The sequence below is a fragment of the Idiotropiscis lumnitzeri genome, chromosome 15 (genome assembly GCF_059441095.1).
Source record: "Idiotropiscis lumnitzeri isolate Australia: NSW breed Sydney's pygmy pipehorse chromosome 15, RoL_Ilum_1.0, whole genome shotgun sequence".
In the NCBI taxonomy this organism is placed as follows: domain Eukaryota; kingdom Metazoa; phylum Chordata; class Actinopteri; order Syngnathiformes; family Syngnathidae; genus Idiotropiscis; species Idiotropiscis lumnitzeri.
In genome coordinates this window covers 258,255-276,610 of record NC_142405.1, presented here as the reverse complement: position 1 = coordinate 276,610, position 18,356 = coordinate 258,255, and the positions used below count along the sequence as shown (strand labels likewise).

The window sequence follows — 18,356 nt, the reverse complement described above, 5'->3', positions numbered from 1 at the left end:
TGGGGTTTGTCAGGATCTGTATTTGTTGTTTTTGCTTTCATATTTGGTTTTACGCTTTGGCCTTGTGTTGGCGTGTCTTCTGTCTGGTCGAATCGATTGTGTCCACCTGTGTCGGTTTACCCAAGCTCTTGTGTTAACCAATCAGCTCCTTCCAACCCTGCGTGTCTTGTCCAGGTGCTCCTCGTTGTCTTGTCAATTTCTTTGTATTTAGTTCCCTGCTTGCTTTCACTTCTTGTTGCTCCAATGTCTGTGTCAGTAGCACTTGTCCGGTGATCCTGTCCGGTGATCCTGTCCGGTGATCCTGTCCGGTGATCCTGTCCGTGTCCTTCCTGCCTGTCTCGTCAACTTTAGTTCAGTCATGGCATTGTTTTTTTTGTTTCCAGTTGTTTTGTACTTTTACGTTATTTTATTTTTTATTTTTTTATTCAATTCCCGTTAAGTTTCCCCTCCCTCGCTCCCCTGTATTTTGGGGTCCTCCTTTTCCTCAACCTTCTCGTCACCACGGTAAGTAACCTGAGAGGTTTTTTTGGGTTTTGTTTAAATTCATAAATCTTCCACAAGGTGGCACTGCAGGCTCTCTTTTCACGTATGGATTAAAAAAAAAAAGATGGGTGGATTCAAATTCAGCTCTGTGGCGCCACCCAGTGGACAGAAACTCACTTTATTTTATGACGCTCACTTTCAGTGTTTTCTTTGGAAAACAGTCATTATTTTATTTTTCCTGGAGGACAATAAGTCATCAATAATTAAAATGACCTCGTAATACACAAATAATGGCCCATTAAACGTTTGATCCTCCAATCTGTCTGCAAGCCACCTAATTGCAAGAATATTTGGATGAATGAGTATATTGTGGAAAGTTCCAAATAGAAAAATTTACGCACAGTGTAGTTCATAAATTTTTATTCAGTGTTTTGCTTCAAAATAACTGATCAAAACAACGTCACTAAAACGTGCGCTCATTGTATTTATTAAAAAAAAACATTAAAATGATTTTCGGTGAGATTAGGTAGGTATTGTTATAATGTATAAATAGTAATTGTTTGCTGACGTGTCGACGCGCTACTGACGTTTCACTGAGTGACGTCATAAGTGTGAGACGAGTTGAAAGTGATTTTTGTTTTTTGCTTTTTCGAATTGAATGCACCGCACACGTTATTCTATTTCATTAAATGAAAAGTCTGTTGCCCGGTTGACTTCCAACAGATCAGGTGTGTCCTCATGTTTATATAGAACAAGTTTTGCCTTTCTATTATTTTTGTGTGTTTATGGGTTTCACTTTTTGTAATGACACCATTTTTGAAAAGTATTTTTTTTCTTGAGTTACACATGAACATGCTGTCATTTGTCTGTATTATTGTTGTATTGCACTGGAGAGGGGAGCTCTCTAATCTCGTTGCACTCTTGAGTACAATGACAATAAAGGGGTTTCTAATTCTAATTCTAATTCTAACAATGACAATAAAGGGCATTCTGATGCTGATTCTGAAATTACTCAAAGTGACAAAAATAAAAAAAAAATATATATATTGATAGATAGATGGATAGAAAAAAATGAAAAGCAAGCTTTTTCTTCAACAAACAACCCACAACTGGGTGGATGAAATTGATGAAACTATATTATTGGCCATGCATGCCAGTCTGCTTCCTGCTTCCTGTCCAGGCGCCCTTGAGCAAGGCAGAACTTTTTGGATTGCTGATTCCATTTTTGAAAAGCATACGTGTACTTCAAAAGAGTCGCCTTCATGTCAAAGCAACATCAATTGCAAGTGTGCAATGACGCCGCATTTAGATCCCACCAGTGAAAATTGATATGTGCCAACTATAGACTTATGAAATATTTAGAAAGTCGTGAGTGAAATGAAACAACATTTCCGCAACTGCGGGCGTGACAATATTTCAACCGTCGCCCAAGGTGAGAAGCTGAAATAAATGAGAAAAGGGAGTCAACGTTGGTGCATTAATGCAAGCGACGACTTTGCAGACCGGAGCTTTGTTTCCGGGCGCCTAATCGATTGAAAATAAGTAGAAAACCGTCCAAAAAAAAAAATTCTGCGACGTCGACTGTCTGAGTCAGTAAACGACCAAATGTAGAATGAAAGTTTACCGCAAAAGTGTTTTTTCTTTCTTTCATCGTTTATTAGGGTGAGTTATTCTTTCAAGGTTGTTGCCAGAAAATCATTCAGCACATTGTGGGCCAACTTTTCAACGCCACAGATTCATTGTCATATTTTGATCATTTCACTTCTATTGGTTGGTAAATCTTATTTGCAGGTAAAATGCATTGATCCGTTTTTATTTTGACCAACGGTCGCAATTTTGATTTGATGCATTTGTAAAGGGCGACATTTCCTTTCATTCCTTTTCTCAAATCGTCAAGTCGGTCGGTGGATGTGTTGCTTGACAAATGACAATGAGATTGTTTCATAAATCCATTTTGAACTCCAAAGTGGCGTTGCGGCTGCTCGCGCTCAGGAGACGGACTCTCTTCCAAACGAGAAGCCTCATGTTGTGAGGATCAAAAACGAGGCTGATGATGATCGCGGAGGCGTTTGGCATTACTGTGGCCAACAAGTTCATTTCCAAAACGCCAGATGGAGAAGAATGGCGGTGAAAGGGTTTGCAAAATATGACTAATACTGAGAGTGGCTGTTGCCACGGCAACGAACCCCAGGTGTACATTTGTGCAAAATCCAATTGACAGACAGGTTAGGGAGTTGCGTCCGGATTCGTTTCACTTTGGACACGCGGCGATGCTGCACGATGACAAAATGGGACGCTTTGGGCTTTTGTCGGCGAGCGAGCCAATGAGCTGCTGCGACAACCTTCGGCAAATGTCAAGTGAAAGAAAAGCTTCTCCAAAAAGCTGATAATCAGCATGTGACAGTTGCTTCGGGTGGGGGGGCCGTGGAGGAGCGAAGGGAAGTGGAGGGGGGGGCACATGTGCTCACACGTGAACACATCTTGAGACGTCCCAAGAAAAATGGACTTTTCCCACTTTTCTGCTCTGACAAAAAGTCTCCTTTGACAGTTCCAGGAAAAACCAAAACAGTTTGGCATTTCCTTTTGGTCGAAATTCATGTCCATCTTCAGGTTAAATAAAAAAAAAAAAAGGACAGATTTTTTTTTTGTCGCTTCTTGTGATTGGCTTGCACACTTGCCGCAGCGCAGACGCGTTTGTTGGCACCAAAAGGTGATTCGTAACAAATGATCCAATTCAGAGCATCAAACGTTTGCATGAATCAAGTGCCATCAATTGAGCCAACGGTCTCGATTCGTTTGAAACGCACAAATGAACGTGTGCGCTCTGCAACATTTTTCAGGGCGAACAACAATTTGTTTGGGGCTGGGCACTTGACCCTTTTTGCCGGTCAGCATTACGGCCGCAATATCGGTACCGTTCCGACCTCAACCCTGCGGCCTTATTCTTAAAAATTGTCGTTCTCGCAGCCCAACACCCAAAAAAAAAAAAAAAAAACAGCATCCGTGCATGACGCCGCTGCGGCAGAGAAGCTAACGGCAGAGATTGTTTTAAACATCATTCGCTGGCTAACTGACCATTCGAATGACAGCCGCAGGGTGGGGGGGCTGACCAACAAAAAAGGGTCAAGTGCCCACCCAGCTCTGGAACGTGACACGAAAAAAGAAAGCGCGACCTTTGCAGCGAATGCGCAAAAAAACGAAAAAAAAAAACATGGCCGCCCTAAAAGATGAAAAGTTGCCTCGGTTGCTCGTTACCGGCGAATGTTTCAAAGCCGATGTGTTTGTTTGTTGTTTTTTGCCCGCTGAATAGAACATCACGGCTTGCCCGAGTTCTCGTTTGACACGTGACACGTGATTAAAGTCGCATGCAAATGCGTCCGCCGCCCTTTTCCTGCACGTGCGTTGATGATTTCTCTCGATTTCCTCCCCCTGCTTTTCCCGCTGCCAACGCAGGAGCTTCCGTTTCCTCGGACGAGCTTAATTGCGAACGACCTTCATTCGGCTATCGAGAAAAATTCTTAAACGGCTTTTGTTGTAAGAAACGATGTAAAGTGACGTAAGTTGATCACGCACGGAAGAAGAGAAACAGAAGGACCAAGCCGGAGAAAAAATCTCAAATATCGAACGTGGCAATCAGTCATCTGAAACGCGTAAAAGAAATCTTTTCAATTTTGCGGGGATGACGTCCGCAAAGATGCCGCTTACGTAATCGTGGACTTTGCAAGACGGGTCGAGCAAGGCAACAATTTGATGCGTCGCGGGACCGAAGCGCCTTCGGACCTCGGCGGGCGACATCTCGACTGAAAGTGGCTTGACATGCGCGTGTCAAGAGCACTAACCTCCAAAATTGGTTGAAAGCGTGCGCCGCGCACGTGTCATTACGACAATCGGACGGGAGCTTGGTGAGCCCTCGAGCGACGTTCAAGCGCTTGAGTGCTTGTTTTTGATTGGAGGGAATCAAAATGGAAGGCACGGATGAGCGGCAACGGCAAAAGGCAGAAAAACGCCAAAAGGTTCCACCGTTTGCACGTTGACTTAAAGTGTGCACTTCCGACTCGACACAAGCCAAAGTGCTGGGATCAAGCGCCCCCCCCCCCGCTTTGGTGACTTTTCTTCAGGCCCACGGGCGCACTGGCAGTGGGCGGAGCCAATAACTTGGTTGACAGAACACATTGGGAGACCTAAATGCTACTTTGCTAAAGACATCAAAAAGTTTCAAAGGATGACGCTTGACCTTCGAAGTGCAAGAATGTTTCTGGCGGACGACATTGCGTCGAGGTCGAGAACAAACTTGGTCACGTTTGCCTTTCGAATCATCAGAAATCATTTGCGTGGACGCCAAATTGGCACTTTCATGACTCGTTTGTCACCTTCACCGGATTGGACGCAAATGGCCTTTTTCTTCTGCCAAGTCTGGCTCCTTCTTTTTTTTTTCTGACTTCAATCTCATTTTCCATTCGGAGCGCCGTGATTTTGAAATTGCGGCAAAATGTCGAAGGCGCTCCGGCATCCTGCGCACGTGTCGCGAGCGCTTTCTCATGCGACGCGGCCGTTGCTGTTGTTTGGTGACTCGGTGAGCTAGTGACATGACCCACCTGCACGGCCCCGCCCACTTGGCATATAAATGTGGACGTTGCGCAAAGACCGCGTTCACGTGCGGATGTTCCGTGCACCGCTGATGAAGGAGTTCAGTAGTATTAGTATGTCAGTGCGATCGGCCGTCTCACGTGGCCGGGATGAACAGGACGGCGGAACAGGACGGCGCGCGGCGTTTGCCAGCTTCGCTTGAGATCGAATGTCAAAGAATCGCTGATAAGCTTTCGCGCCGACGTGATCGGCAGAATTCTGCTCATGAGAGGCGATGACGTGATGTTTGCGCTCTCCCGTTCTTTGGTGTCGATGTGGTCGGGTTGCTGGATGTGTTTGGGGTCCTCCGATGGGCTGCGCGCCCGCTGCCGACCTGACGTATTTCTCAAACATTTAACAAGTTTTGCGCTCGCCAAAGGAAGACGCGTCAGACCGAATCACGCGAGAAGCGAGCGTGCAAGCGGCCATGCTAACCGCTAAGCTAAAATGGAACGTGAACGCGAGAAAAAGCGCTCAGGAACCTTTCAACTGACCTCGTCAACATTGAGCCGCACAAAAAGACGTCGTCACGATTTGTCGCGCCGGTTGAGTTTTTTTTTTTTTTTCTTTGCCTCGTCTGTTGGCTTGCATTGAGTTCCCGCGGACTCCGGCGGCCTCTCTTCAAATCTTTATTACTCGACGAATCTCCGAAACCGCGGAACAAACGTGTTCACATGCTCGCAAAAGATCGGAATGTGAAGTCATGTTGTCGACGCCGATGCGTGGAAACGCGTCGTCACGGGAGACCAGCACAACGTTCGTCGTCTCGCCCGCCATCAAGATTTTCTGCACTTGCCGCTTTTTTTCTATTTCACTTTCTCTCCGTTTGTTACGTCACTCGGCAACGAAAGCGTTGAGGGATTCTCGGAGGTTCATTTGTAGAAAATAGAAAAGCACTGAGCCTAGAAAAACGATGACGTCGTCTGTCGCGTGCCGCGTCAACGCGAACGTGACAAAAGGAGGAAGTTTTTTTGTTCTTTTTCTCTTCGCATCTCGACCACCTCCGGGATGCCAATCGCAATCGCGAGTCTCGTTTTCGACACGTCGGCCAAAATTGCGAGTCGGCGTGAGCGCCGGTCGCCGCGTGCTCTCGGCACGTGTCCACCTGCGCGAGCCCGACAACAAAGTCGACGTCAGCGGCTGCCGACAAGGTTGCTTTCATGTTCGAGCCCGCGGCGTCTCGCCACAATGGAGAGAGAAAAGCCCCCGTTGGCCTGGGAGGCCGTGAGGGGGCGTTTTCATTCACAGACTTTCAAATTAGGCGCCGTCAATGTGTCCCATTTGCAAGATTTGCATCAACTCTTTTGCCCTCTGAAGCGGTCGTTCAAAAGTTCCCGGCCCGGTGGGACACCCATTTTTGGGGTGGGGGTGGGGGGGTTACACATTTTCAAAAGAAGGGTTTGATTAACAAAGGCAGGGACTTGATTTTAGTCCCCGCCTGCAACTGGGGCATACCATGATAGAGGGGGGGGGGGCAATACCACAATCCCGAGAACACCAACGGGGCGTTCTGACCACGCTCGTGGAAAAGAAAAAAGAAGGAGCGAAATAAGACCGTAATACGCCAAGTGGGTCTGAATCGTAAGTTAGTCAGCTAATAAAGTTGAAATAAACATCTGCCGTTAGCATCACTCCCACGGCAGCCTCATGGATGGACGCTTTTTTTTTTTTTTTTGAGGGGACCGGATTGGGGTCAAGGGCCGACAATTATTACGAATAAAGCTGGAGGGTCGAGGCCGGAACCGTACTGAGGTCGCGGCCGGCGGGTGGGCAACTGACCGGCAGTGCTCAGCTCTGTTAAAGTAAAAAAAAAAGTGAACAAAATGCGACACGACGTCCCGACCATGCCATCAGAAGGCGAATTGCTGCGTCATCTGACGAGACGCGTATGTTTCCAAATGGACGCTTTTTATGAGGGCCGCTTGCGTCCATCGTGGAATGTCACGCACGCACGCACGCATAACAGCTGGCGACGCTCCGGCTTTCGGAAAGTGTCACGCTTTACAGTAATATATTACGTTGCGAGCCGTCAACGTTTGCATTCCATTTGATGAGCAGAAGCTGATTTTCTTTTTTTTTTTTTTGCCTTCCAATGTTGTTTTGCTACTTTGTGAAGCACGTTGAGTTTGCTCGTGGACCAAATGCGCTGCACATTTCTTCAATTTGGATTTTCTGCACCTGCGACCCGTCCGCACTCGTGTCACCATTTTTTTCTCTCGCTGACGTCGAATCTTCGATTCTCTGCGTTGGGAATCAATTTTAAACGGTCTCTGTCTGTCTTCGGCGAAGTCGCGAACGGCCCCTCCGTTCCACTCGTGTGAACAAAACTCGTCCGTCAAACCAACTTGGATTTGTTCTGACTGTGGCGGAACGAAATGATTTGGGCGGAAAGAGTGTCCGATGCCGACGCGTCGACGCGTCGCAAGCGTTCAATGTTCTTCATTGCGGGAAGTGCAAATTTCGGCCAGGAAGAAACCAGACAGAAAAAAGGAACAGAACAATTGAGACGTGGAAAACGATGACCCAAAAAGTACCAAAACACGAAAAACATTTTCATGTTATCAAATTTCAAGTTTTATATTTAAAAATAATGCTACTAATTCAAAGGAGAACAAGGACAGGGTGTGTGTGGGCTACACTTCTAAGTGTGTGTGTGTGCGCGTGCGGGTGCGTGTGCGTGCGTGTGTGTGCAGGTGAAAGCAAAACATTGTGAAAGCAGAGCACGTAAGGTGTGAAGACACACAAGCTTTCAGGCCAGCAGGTTTTTTTTTTTTTTTTTTTGCCAGTTTGGGAAGAACAGCTTGTCCAGTGCCTGCGTGTGCGCGCGTGTGCACGTAAGTGCGTGTGCGCGCGAGCGTTCGTCGTCTTCCTCTCCTTTTCCATTGACAGCTCCGCAATGAATCCAAGCTGTACTGAGAGTTTTGTGTGTTTTTTTTTTAATTCATCTTTGATTGATCTCAGTCAGTAAATTTTATTGAGAATTTTTTATCGTTATCGTCATCGGCATCATTTCCAACGCAATGCAATTTTTCTTTCCAAGCAGGGATCAAATGTCAACGTTGTCCAAAGTGTTCCCAAAAATAAATACAAAAATTCCTCCTCCGAAGGACCGACAATTGCACATTGAAGTCAATTTTTCGTCACCGGGCCAAACTTGCGGGGCGGCATCCGGTGCCGGATTGCGGCCAAACTTTGGAGCCGTCTTCAGACTGCCGAACGCGACCAACGGACGGCGACTCAGTCCTGACCGCGCAAAACCAACGACGTGAGAAGAAATGAACCATTTGAAATGATTTTTTTCCAGTTTGACGCTTCTTGATATTTCGGATATTTTCTTTTAATCTGCACTTCCACTTGAAAGGAATTGGAAGACCAATTATATTATCGCCCCCCCCCCCCCCCCCCCCACACACACACACACACAAAAAAGACCTCGAAATAAAGAGCGGCAGACACTTTTTGCAATGTTTGCAATCTGCCTCCTCCTCGTTTTCTGAGCAGAGTCCAAGCTTTGCATTATGCAACAAATATCACCTTACACGTTGTGTGTGCGTGCGCGTGTGCGTGTGTGTCGTAATTGTGGGTCAGTTGGCCCATCGACAATAAATACGCTAGTCGGGGAGGTGAAAGCCGACTGCGTCACTCCTTAATAATGAAATGTTGGAAAAGTGGAAAATGCGCACACACACACACACACACACACACACGCTCGAATCTTGAATGTCACCTCATGTAAAATGTCCTTCAAAAGACTTTCACGGAATTCCTGGTGAGCGTTTTCCAATGGAGAAATAATTCCGTTGTCGACTTTTCACGATGCGTTGGTTGCTGCGACAGGAACGATCGATGATGTCATCGCTTCAATGTTCCCGTTCGCGAGCTAACGCTGAATTGGAAAACGTTTGCCATGAATTTGTTTAGTAAAAAAGACGCCTCCCTTTTCATTGAAACGCTCACATGACGACGATGAGCTGAAGACACACTTTGCTGCCAGCGAGTGACGACGCATGCCCCCTTTGTCATTAAAACGCCATCTCGATGCATTTTTAGCGCTTGATTACAGCTCATTAGCCGCGGCGGCGGCTAATTGTTATGGTACACGTTGTCCACGGGCCCGAGCGCTCGCTCACCCGCGAGACGGACGAGCGCCGAGCGGATGTGCTACACGAGCGTCTCGTGTTCTGTTCTACATACGTCCGTCCCGTCTCGAACATGTTTGCCCAAATCTCTCGTGTGACCGAAAGAAAGGACGAGTCGCCTTAAGATAAAACTTTCTTGCCCACTCAAAACATTCATATCTCAAATCATTGACATGAATGGACGTCAAATTAATTTGTTCCGGCGAAAATGAATTTAAAGTCACCGAATGATTTGGTCGTCATTCAAGCCATGTCATGACATCATGACGCACTTTTTTTTTTCTTCTTCTTTTCCTTTTGTCGCGCACAAATTGGCCGCCTGGGAACAATTGAACACGGACATCCTGTCGTTTCACGACGGGCTCCGTAACTTTGTCTCGTTACTGCGTTTGGATTTAGTTCCCCGTTTGATTTCGGTTCTTGTCTGGTCATCGTCCACGTCCGCTGTCGTGTTGTCTCGCGTCACGTCCACGTTCTCGTTTCCTCGTCTTTCTTTCTTACTTTGATCCTGGTTGATTTGAACGCTAGAATTTTTCAACTTGTTTCCCATTTAGTTTTCTTTTGGAAAAAGGAAACCGCTCCCTGGCTCGCGTCCCTGCTTTTGGGACAAGAACTTGAAAGCGGACTCCCTTTTTAATGACGGAACCGGTCCGTTCGCCAAGGCCGAGGTTTTCCTTGCCATGGAAAAAAAATCATTGAAAAAAAAAATTATTCATCCAAATCTTTGTATTAAAAAGTTTGTTGCCAAGTTGTGTACGCGATTTGAATGTGGCTTGTGGTCTTGGTTTTGTGCTCCGTGTGTGCGACGAGTAAAGGTGGCGTGTTGCGGAGGCGACGCCAAACGAGCGTTGCACGTGGTGTCGCAAAACGCCAGCTGGACATGCCAAAGACGCGCACGCTGGCATTTGCAAATCGCGCTTTTGCACGTTTTCCTTCATCTTGACGTCCACCTTTTTCTCCTGTCGCTTGATTATTTGCTCGTGTCCACGATTGTGAGACGATAAAAGTGGAAAGCGAAGCGAGTGGTGCATCGTTGACGCTCTCCCGTTTCCAAGCGACGCCAAAACGGTGCCTGTCGCCTCTCCGTCCTCGCTAATTCCACAATATGCGGCGCGGCGCTTTTATCGGCACCCTCGCGTCCCCGCCGGCGGCCACTCGATGGCCGCATTTTGCTCCTTTGGCTCGGCCATAAAATCGCCTTTTCGTCACGTTGTCCCAATAAACGCGCCGTTTGAATTCCACATCTGCCTCGGGTCACCGGGCTGCCGCGTTGCCGTTGGCGAAAACATCGACATTCCCCTTTCAGAGTTGGTGAGAAGAGATGCGAGCCGCCAGCTTTTGCCAAGCGCGTGTCCTACACGTGGCAACTTACTGCTCATCTTCAACCGGGTGGCAAAAAACGTTTTCAGATTCATCTTCACTCGCTTGTCCGATTACAATCGAAAGCACGACCGCGCGAAAAGCAACAAGAAAACAAAACAAAGGAAAATTGAAAAATGGGTCGAGGCCGGAAGGAAGTTGCCGCACAAACGAAAGATTTGAGCGCCCCAGACCAGAAAAAAGTCAGACTGAGATGATGAAAGAAAAATTGATCCACGCACGTGCAAATATCATTTGATTTGCAATCTTTTCATTTGTTAACGCGGCGGGTGGTTCCCGAGCGCCCTCGCTGAGCAGCGGTCACGACTTCTGACGCTTCGACGTTCCGAAAGCGAGCATCCCCCGAGCTGACGTCATCGTCGGCGGCAACGGCGCCGAAGGCGTCATTCGCGGCTTTGATGTCCTTCCTGTTGACGAGGTTCAAGCTGTCTTTGAGTGGCCGCCATTTTTGCTTCGACGTCTGCGGCATTTCCTGGAAGCTCACTTTTTTTTTTTTTTCCATCTGCTTTGAACTATTCCAGTTCCCCGAGGTCGGAAAAGAAGCGAGTTCACTGGGTTATTCAGTCGATGGCCGCCGCGCTCGGTGAAGCCGATTGGTCGAATGCAAGCAGCACCTGCCATGACGCACGAGCGAACCGAGACGGCTCCCGAGTTGGGGCGAGAGCTCGCTCGGGTAAGAGAGTGCGCGCCGTTTTGCCTTTGTATGAGATCTTGCGCTTTTGCGTGTCTTTTCCTTTGGCTTTCGCTCGCGCACCCGTTCACCTCCAGCGCCTCGGCCGACGTGAACCTTCCGACGATTAGACATCATTAGTGTCGTTCTGCGGCCACGCGAGCAGCTGGAGCGTATCGAGCCGATCTGTTGTTGGGCCGCACGTGCTCGTTAAAGTTTGCCGCTCGGTCACGGAACGGCACGGAAAGATATTTTTAGAACACGAGGAGCAAAATGTGGTCGCTCCAAACTGGAACGCGGCATTCTTGCCTTGCCGGACCGAGCGTGTTCCTTCGCTGACGTGTTTCGCGCTCGCATCCACCAAGCAAAAAAGCGCGGCAAAGTCTCGCCAGCTCCCGCGCGCACGCGATGGTCTTTGCGTCCCGAAGCCATTCGCTCATGTCCTCTTTTAGTTCCGCCCACATACTTTGTTGAACGCGGGTCGTTCAATTCTGAAATCTTACGGGAGAAAAGCGGCAAATTGCGGTAATTGCTCAACGGTTTGAATTTGGCTTAATTTCTGGGAAAAGAAAAACGCTTTGACCGGAATTCACCCAGACACTTTGGACGTGCGCTTGGACGTGATTTTTCGGAACAAGATACTCCGATCCGCCCGGAGAAAAAGCAGTTATCAAAACGGGAACATCAATCATCATCGAGAGCTCAAATCAGGCGAGCGTAGGCCGCTTGAGGATCCACCGCGTGAAAAAATGTTGTTAAACGCCAGCACGGGAGCCGTGCTGCTTTCGGTCACCTCAAGATTGAAAGTCTGGATGATATTTGGACAATAATGACCAATTTGGTTCGCGGTCGGTGCAGAAGGAAGGCAAATTTGGGTTCATTTCTTTAGTTTTCTTGTTCACTCGTGGCTCTTGTCTGGAAAGATGTCACCGCGGTCGAAATTGCCATTTTCGCTTCTTGAACATCATTTTGGTGTGAACTTGTCCCGATGTACGATATAAAAAATAATAATGGATTCTTTTTAAGGCAATTTTACTCCAGTTTTGCCATCGTGACTTGAGGTTAAGGTCAAAGTTTTTCTTCGGGATGATTTGTCCGTCGGAAAACATGCCGCTGACCGACGCCGAGGCGGCAACGGGCTTCCGGCTGCATGTCTGTGCATGACCGACGCTCATTATGATTTCATTTTTTTATTAAGAGAACAGTAGGAATGTCCGTGCCGGCCGCCGACGGTGGACGCGTCACGCCGAGTCGGGACTTGGTGCTTGTTACGTGGCGCGGATGTCAACAAAAACAAGAGGAAGTCAAGTCGGTGGCTGCTGTGCATGTGCTTTTGGAAGGCCGATCCCGTGTCATTAAAAAAAAATTACAAATGGTTGCACAAATGGCCTGATTGGTTGGTTGAAATGTTTAGTTTGGAAGTCAGTTTGCCGCTTTGACTCCTCCAAATGGCGGACCTGACGGGGTGGTTATGTAACACCGGCTTCCCGGACGGGCCTACAATTGAGGCTTTGATATCTGCGTGTGGAATTCAAAGTTATCAGCCCGTCCCGATGATGCGCAAGCGTCCTCTCATTTTGGTCCTCGCCGTTTCTTTTGATCTCAGCACGGCGCCGCCCGAGTTACATAATTAAGAGCGGACGGACGACACACCGTACGTTGTTCGTTTTCCATTTCAAAGCAGACCACCCGTCCATGCGCAGATCAGCATTTTAAAAGCTTTTTCCTTTTGGACGCCTTGTTCGAAATTAAACGCCACGCTGACTCTTTCAGCGGAAATTTGGTTGACAATCCAAAAAAAAAGCCAAACAGGTTCCCCCAAATTTTGAAGCCAACATAAATCATTTGCACATTTCCCATTCACGTGACGTATAATCTGTACAAGTCGTTCTCGTCGTTGGCTTCGACGCTTTTGTTGCTCGTGTAACATTTGCTCGCTTTCCAAAGTGATGTTCTGCACGATGTTGTCGATGTGCTTTTGGACAGGATGTGACTTTCGGTGACTTTTCCGAACCATCGAGGTGTTTTTTTTGTTTCTTTTTTCTTTGCTCAGCACACAAAAATAACAAGTCTTTATTCTCCTTGAAAGATTTGGCAACGATTTAAACGGCCAGATCATGAGAAATGGAAAAAAAATCAGAAGAAGAAAGTCGAAGCCGAAACGGATAACAAGTCACCTTGGAAATGACGCTTCAGCTTTGAATCTGCTAGAAAGACACTTCAACTGTCGCCGACACAAAATTGCGATTCTCTTTTTGCATGGCAGATGGGCGGAACCATCAAAAGGGTATTTTATTGCATCCCCACCTCTTCTTGGAAAATATTCATTCCCCTTGGCGAGGCGCTAGCCAGCAGCTAGCTTGCAAGCTAACTGAGGTGCACACATTTAGGAGCGTGTGTGTGTGCGTGTGTGCGTGTGCGCGTGTCCGCCATTATCCTCCAGAGTGAAAGAGCTCGCCCCTTCTTGTGTGTGTTCATACACGCAGACGTGGAAACACGCCAGCAAGTCCCTCCCTACATTGTTTAGTTTACATGTTTTTCAGACATCTTTTTTTTTTTTTTACTTTCACGTGTGTCAGCATCAGCAAAATCGGTTTTTCATCTGCTGTTTGTTTTTGTTTTTTTGCGTCAGATTGGCATTTTGCATCAAAAACTGCAAATGAGGTCGATGCCACAAAAGCTTTGGATGAAAACCTGTGAAAGGCTCTTTCTGCTGCTGCGTCATCATCCTTCCGAATTCAGTTAGCCTGCTTCGCTCGCTGCCAATGAATGGCAGCCCGCACAATATATTTGAAGATGACTTTTGATATTTTTTGGCCATTTCTGCAGCCTTTCATCTCCATTCCGCCATTTCGTCATTCGAGACACTTTGGGGGAAAAGTGGGGGCCCGGTAAAAAAAAAAACGGTCATCATCAGTGCCATTTGACTTTGGTGGAACGGTTTGTCAGGTGAGAATGCGATGGCTGCTTCCTCTTCAAGTTGAAAAAATGGAGAAAAAGATTTAGTGTCTTGCTACGCTAGCGTGATTGTCCTCCACAAACATGAACAAGTTATTACTTTGCTGCGTTCATTTTCTTCCGAGGGTCGTCAATCAATGAGGCTTTTCTTAAGAACTTTGCACGCGCTTGTGAGAAACAACACTCGCGTTCGTCCCGTGCGGCGTTACGGCAGAGCAAACCACTCGGCTTTTGTCACCAGCGGAGGGAACATGCCGGCTTCGTTACTGGCCAATGGCGGAAGGGAGCGGCGGTGGAGCGCCTCCGCCGCCGTTACACAAACGGTCGGCGCTCCGAGCCGAGAACAGCCGGGCTTAAGTACACCTATCACATTTCATTCACATTTTCAGGGCCGTTTGTACGTTTCGCTTGAAGTCGAACTGAAATATTAGATTGCACAGAAACAAAAAAAGAAATCCGTCAAATTATCCGCTCGGACTATAACGACGTGTGGAACAAAGAAATATTCGGCCCTAAACCTATTTGACCCACAGTAAGACGGCTGGCATGATGACTTTTTATTTTTTTTGGATTCGGCATATTTGTCCTGTAAAACATGCTCAAACTCCACCCACATTTATTTGGGTACTCAATGGTGCCAGCATAAGTATTCTATCGTCCCGCGAGGCGTCCGGTCGTCATGAAAATAAAAACGTCTTGATTTTTTTTCTTTTCTCTCTCTCTCTGTCTCGCCCTCTCTCACGAGCACTGGGAAGAGAAGTTCAACCTAATAAGTGGTAATAAGTAGCCATGTCGGCAACGTGAATGAGTCACAACGGGCGGGCTGCGATCAACACGGGAAGGAAGTCAATGGCGGCTGCACTGGCTTCACTTTTGACGGGACTAATTTGTATATTGAGAAGACACCTGCCGAAAAGCGGCTGCTAGTTTTCCAGACAACAATACTTCACATTGGGAGTTCAGAGTGGGAACGCCTTGGAATACAAAGAAGCAAATGCTTCGGAAAAAAATGATGGAATTGGACTTTTTCTGTGACCAAACATGTTGTTTAATTAGCTCTCATATCTAGAACAAAAATGAAGAGCAAAGAGAGCAAAGGGGGCATCCAGCCTGACGCACAACGGCTAAATATCGGATGTAAATTCAAAGTTCAAGCTTTCAACTCTTCCAGGCTATTTCGTGAACGAGTCTCGCTTTTGTTGTCATCGCGCAGTGAGAGACGAATTATGTCACGATGGGAATTGTTTATGGTGGCCACTTTGCCACCATTTTGCGTCTTTGCCGCTGCTTCCAAAGTTTCTCTCTAATCCAATCCTATCTCCACTTTTCTAAAGCAACAATTCTTGCATGTGTGAGGTTGAGTGCCCCCTTCTGGTCACACCTTGCTACTCCAGCTGCGTTTCCTCGAGGGAGCAGCTTGAGGAACAGAAATGTCGAATGGATGGAGGATTTTTGTTTTTTTTGTTATGTTTTTTGGGGGGTTATTTGCAACAGCAAAATACAACGTCCTGCGGCAAGAACACATGACGCCTTTTCACTTTTACATCTTGTTCTGCGCCTGATATTTCCACGTGGTTTTAATGGAGAGATTGTTTTTCAGGCTGTGGACTCTTGTCATGACGCACACGCACGCGCACTCGCAAAGACTCAAGCCAGCCTAGTAACAAGGATTTGGGGCTCTGTTGCAACTACAATGGGCGGGAGCGTGACGCGTGACGCGCACGGGAGGCGTGGCCATCTGCCCAATAAAAAGGCCACCCCGGACCCCTTGTCGCAGCTGTCCGAGCCACTCGTCACACGTGTCACTCCCACCACCGCACGCACTCACACACGGAGGATTTTCTGGCACCGGCATGATTAAGAAGATGACACCCTCCGAGAACGAGTTCAACATCCCGGCCAAGAACTGCCGCAGGATGGTCATCCTCGGCTCCACCAAGGTGGGCAAGACGGCCATCATCTCGCGCTTTCTGAACGCGCGCGTGGACGAGCAGTACACGCCGACGATCGAGGACTTCCACAGGAAGTTCTACAGCATCAGGGGGAGCGTTTACCAGCTGGACATTTTGGACACATCCGGGAACCATCCTTTCCCTGCCATGAGGAGGCTCTCCATCCTCACAGGTGAGCTCCTGCAGCCAATTGTCGTGACGTGTGCATGCATCCAATTAGCAATGCAGAGTGCAAAAAAAGACAAAAAAAAAAAGTCGTTCTAAAGTACGCAATTCAAGTACACGCTGTGCGTGCAATGCAGTTTGCAATTTAAATCAATTCAATGCAGTCTACAGTGAGTGCGTCAAATTGAAATCTACGCATGCATGATATCAAATTTTGATCATTGCAATGCAGAGTTTACTCGAGAAATATGCACACAATGCCATTTTAACAATCATATCACATAGAAGTATGGAAGTTGCAAATTGAGAAAAAGTTGTAACAATATTTCACTGGAGTAAAAAACACAATTTTGTCATTTTATGAGGACAATGTTGCAATGTTATGAGGAAAGGTCACTTTAGGAAGGGTAAAAACAAGAACAAAAATATTTCATTACAAAGTAAAGAGAATAAACTATGAGCAGAAACACTGTCACTTTAATTAAGAGAACAACCTTGCAATATTATGAGGCTTTTCTTCTTTTATGAGAAAAAAATGTATATCACCAGAAATACATCTAGCGTGGAAAGAACTTGTATCAGAGTTGAGTCCTTTTTTTTTTTTTAAAAAAGTCCATGCGTTGCAATTGACAATTACGTCCAATAGAATTTCAACTCACTCATAACGATGTGAACCTAAAGACAGAGTTCACTCACGAAGAGGTTAACTCCTTCCCAAAAATATGCAGTGCAATTTAGTCATTAACATCAGTCGGTGTTTATGAAAATGTATGCCATGTCAAAAATGTTTGAAAGGCGCTTTCCTCACACATATAAGTCGCTGCAATGCAGGAATGCATTCATCAATATATCCAAAATAGCCCAAATTCACACCATCACTTTCATGTCGTCCAATTGTTAGTCGATCCTAATTGCACGTTTGCTTTTTTTTTTTTGTTTGTTTGCATGGCTTAGGCGACGTGTTCATTTTGGTGTTCAGTCTGGACAACCGCGACTCCTTCCAGGAGGTGCAGCGCCTCAAACGGCAGATCTACGAGACCAAGTCGTGCCTGAGGAACAAGACCAAAGAGAGCGCCGACGTGCCGCTGGTCATCTGCGGCAACAAGTGCGACCGCGAGTTCCAACACCAAGTGCAGGAGGAGGAGATCGAGCAGCTGGTCGGCGGCGACGAGGAGCGCCGCTGCGCTTACTTCGAGATCTCGGCCAAGAAGAACACCAACGTGGACCGCATGTTCCAGACGCTCTTCGCCATGGCCAAGCTGCCGGACGAGATGAGCCCCGACCGCCACTGCAAGGTGTCGCTGCAGTCGTGCGAGCTGCTGCACCGCAAGTCGTTCCGCGCCAGGAAGTGCAAAGACGCGTACGGCATCGTAGCGCCGTTCGCGCGACGGCCCAGCGTCCACAGTGACTTGATGTACATCAAGGAGAAGGCCGTGGGAGGCGGGCAGGCCAAGGAGAAAGGCTGCGTCATTTGCTGACCCCGTTTGAGGGGGCGGGGGGGGACTGGGCTCAAATCCAGACTTTGGAGACGGGACAGAGGAAGCCATGCCGCTGTGGACGTCGGTCCCTCAGTGCGGTTGCCTTGATAAACTTTGCTTACATCCCGCACCAGCCTTGATTGTTCCTGACATTACGAACAAATCTGAATGTTTATTTATTATGTCTGTCAACTTTTGTATCAAATAAAAACTTATTTTCATAGTCTTGCCTCACTCTTGGATTCTTTTTATGATGATGCCTCATAATAACGCCGTCTATTTGGCTCGTTTCATTTATGCTCTTCAGCAGGGAGTCAACTATTTTCTTCAGTTATGGCGACTTTTCGTTAAAGTTTAAACAGAGCAGGGCAGTCACACCCTCAACTAGTTGCCAGCCAATCGCAGTGGACACGTAGACAAACAAGCGCCCAACACACTCGCACCTAGTCCATTTTTTGTGTTCACTCAGCTAAGCTTGAGCGTTTTTAGAGTTTGGGAGGAAACT

General features: G+C 47.2%; 1 protein-coding gene across 2 annotated transcripts; it reads left to right on the top strand.

The window, feature by feature from the left end:
* The first annotated feature begins 269 nt into the window (after nucleotides 1–269).
* On the top strand, nucleotides 270–18,074 carry LOC148321989 (dexamethasone-induced Ras-related protein 1-like). 2 transcript variants are annotated; one of them, XM_088317187.1, is made up of 4 exons: nucleotides 270–504; nucleotides 15,857–16,380; nucleotides 17,328–17,706; nucleotides 17,885–18,074. In XM_088317187.1, the coding sequence occupies exons 2-4, from the start codon at nucleotides 16,110–16,112 to the stop codon at nucleotides 18,057–18,059; spliced, it is 825 nt and encodes a 274-aa protein (XP_088173313.1). In that variant the 5' UTR covers nucleotides 270–504; nucleotides 15,857–16,109; the 3' UTR covers nucleotides 18,060–18,074. The 2 variants fall into 2 exon arrangements, with proteins under 2 accessions (XP_088173313.1, XP_088173315.1); XM_088317189.1 differs by lacking the exon at nucleotides 17,885–18,074 and having other exon boundaries at nucleotides 17,328–17,857.
* The last annotated feature ends 282 nt before the right edge of the window (nucleotides 18,075–18,356 follow it).

Bases quoted from the DNA above. Each gene is read 5' to 3' on its own strand.
- LOC148321989 (XM_088317187.1), top strand. From the start codon at position 16,110: ATGATTAAGAAGATGACACCCTCCGAGAACGAGTTCAACATCCCGGCC. The intron at 16,381-17,327 runs GTGAGCTCCTGC...TGCATGGCTTAG, and splicing joins GAGGCTCTCCATCCTCACAG to GCGACGTGTTCATTTTGGTG. The intron at 17,707-17,884 runs GTTCCGCGCCAG...GGGACTGGGCTC, and splicing joins GAGCTGCTGCACCGCAAGTC to AAATCCAGACTTTGGAGACG.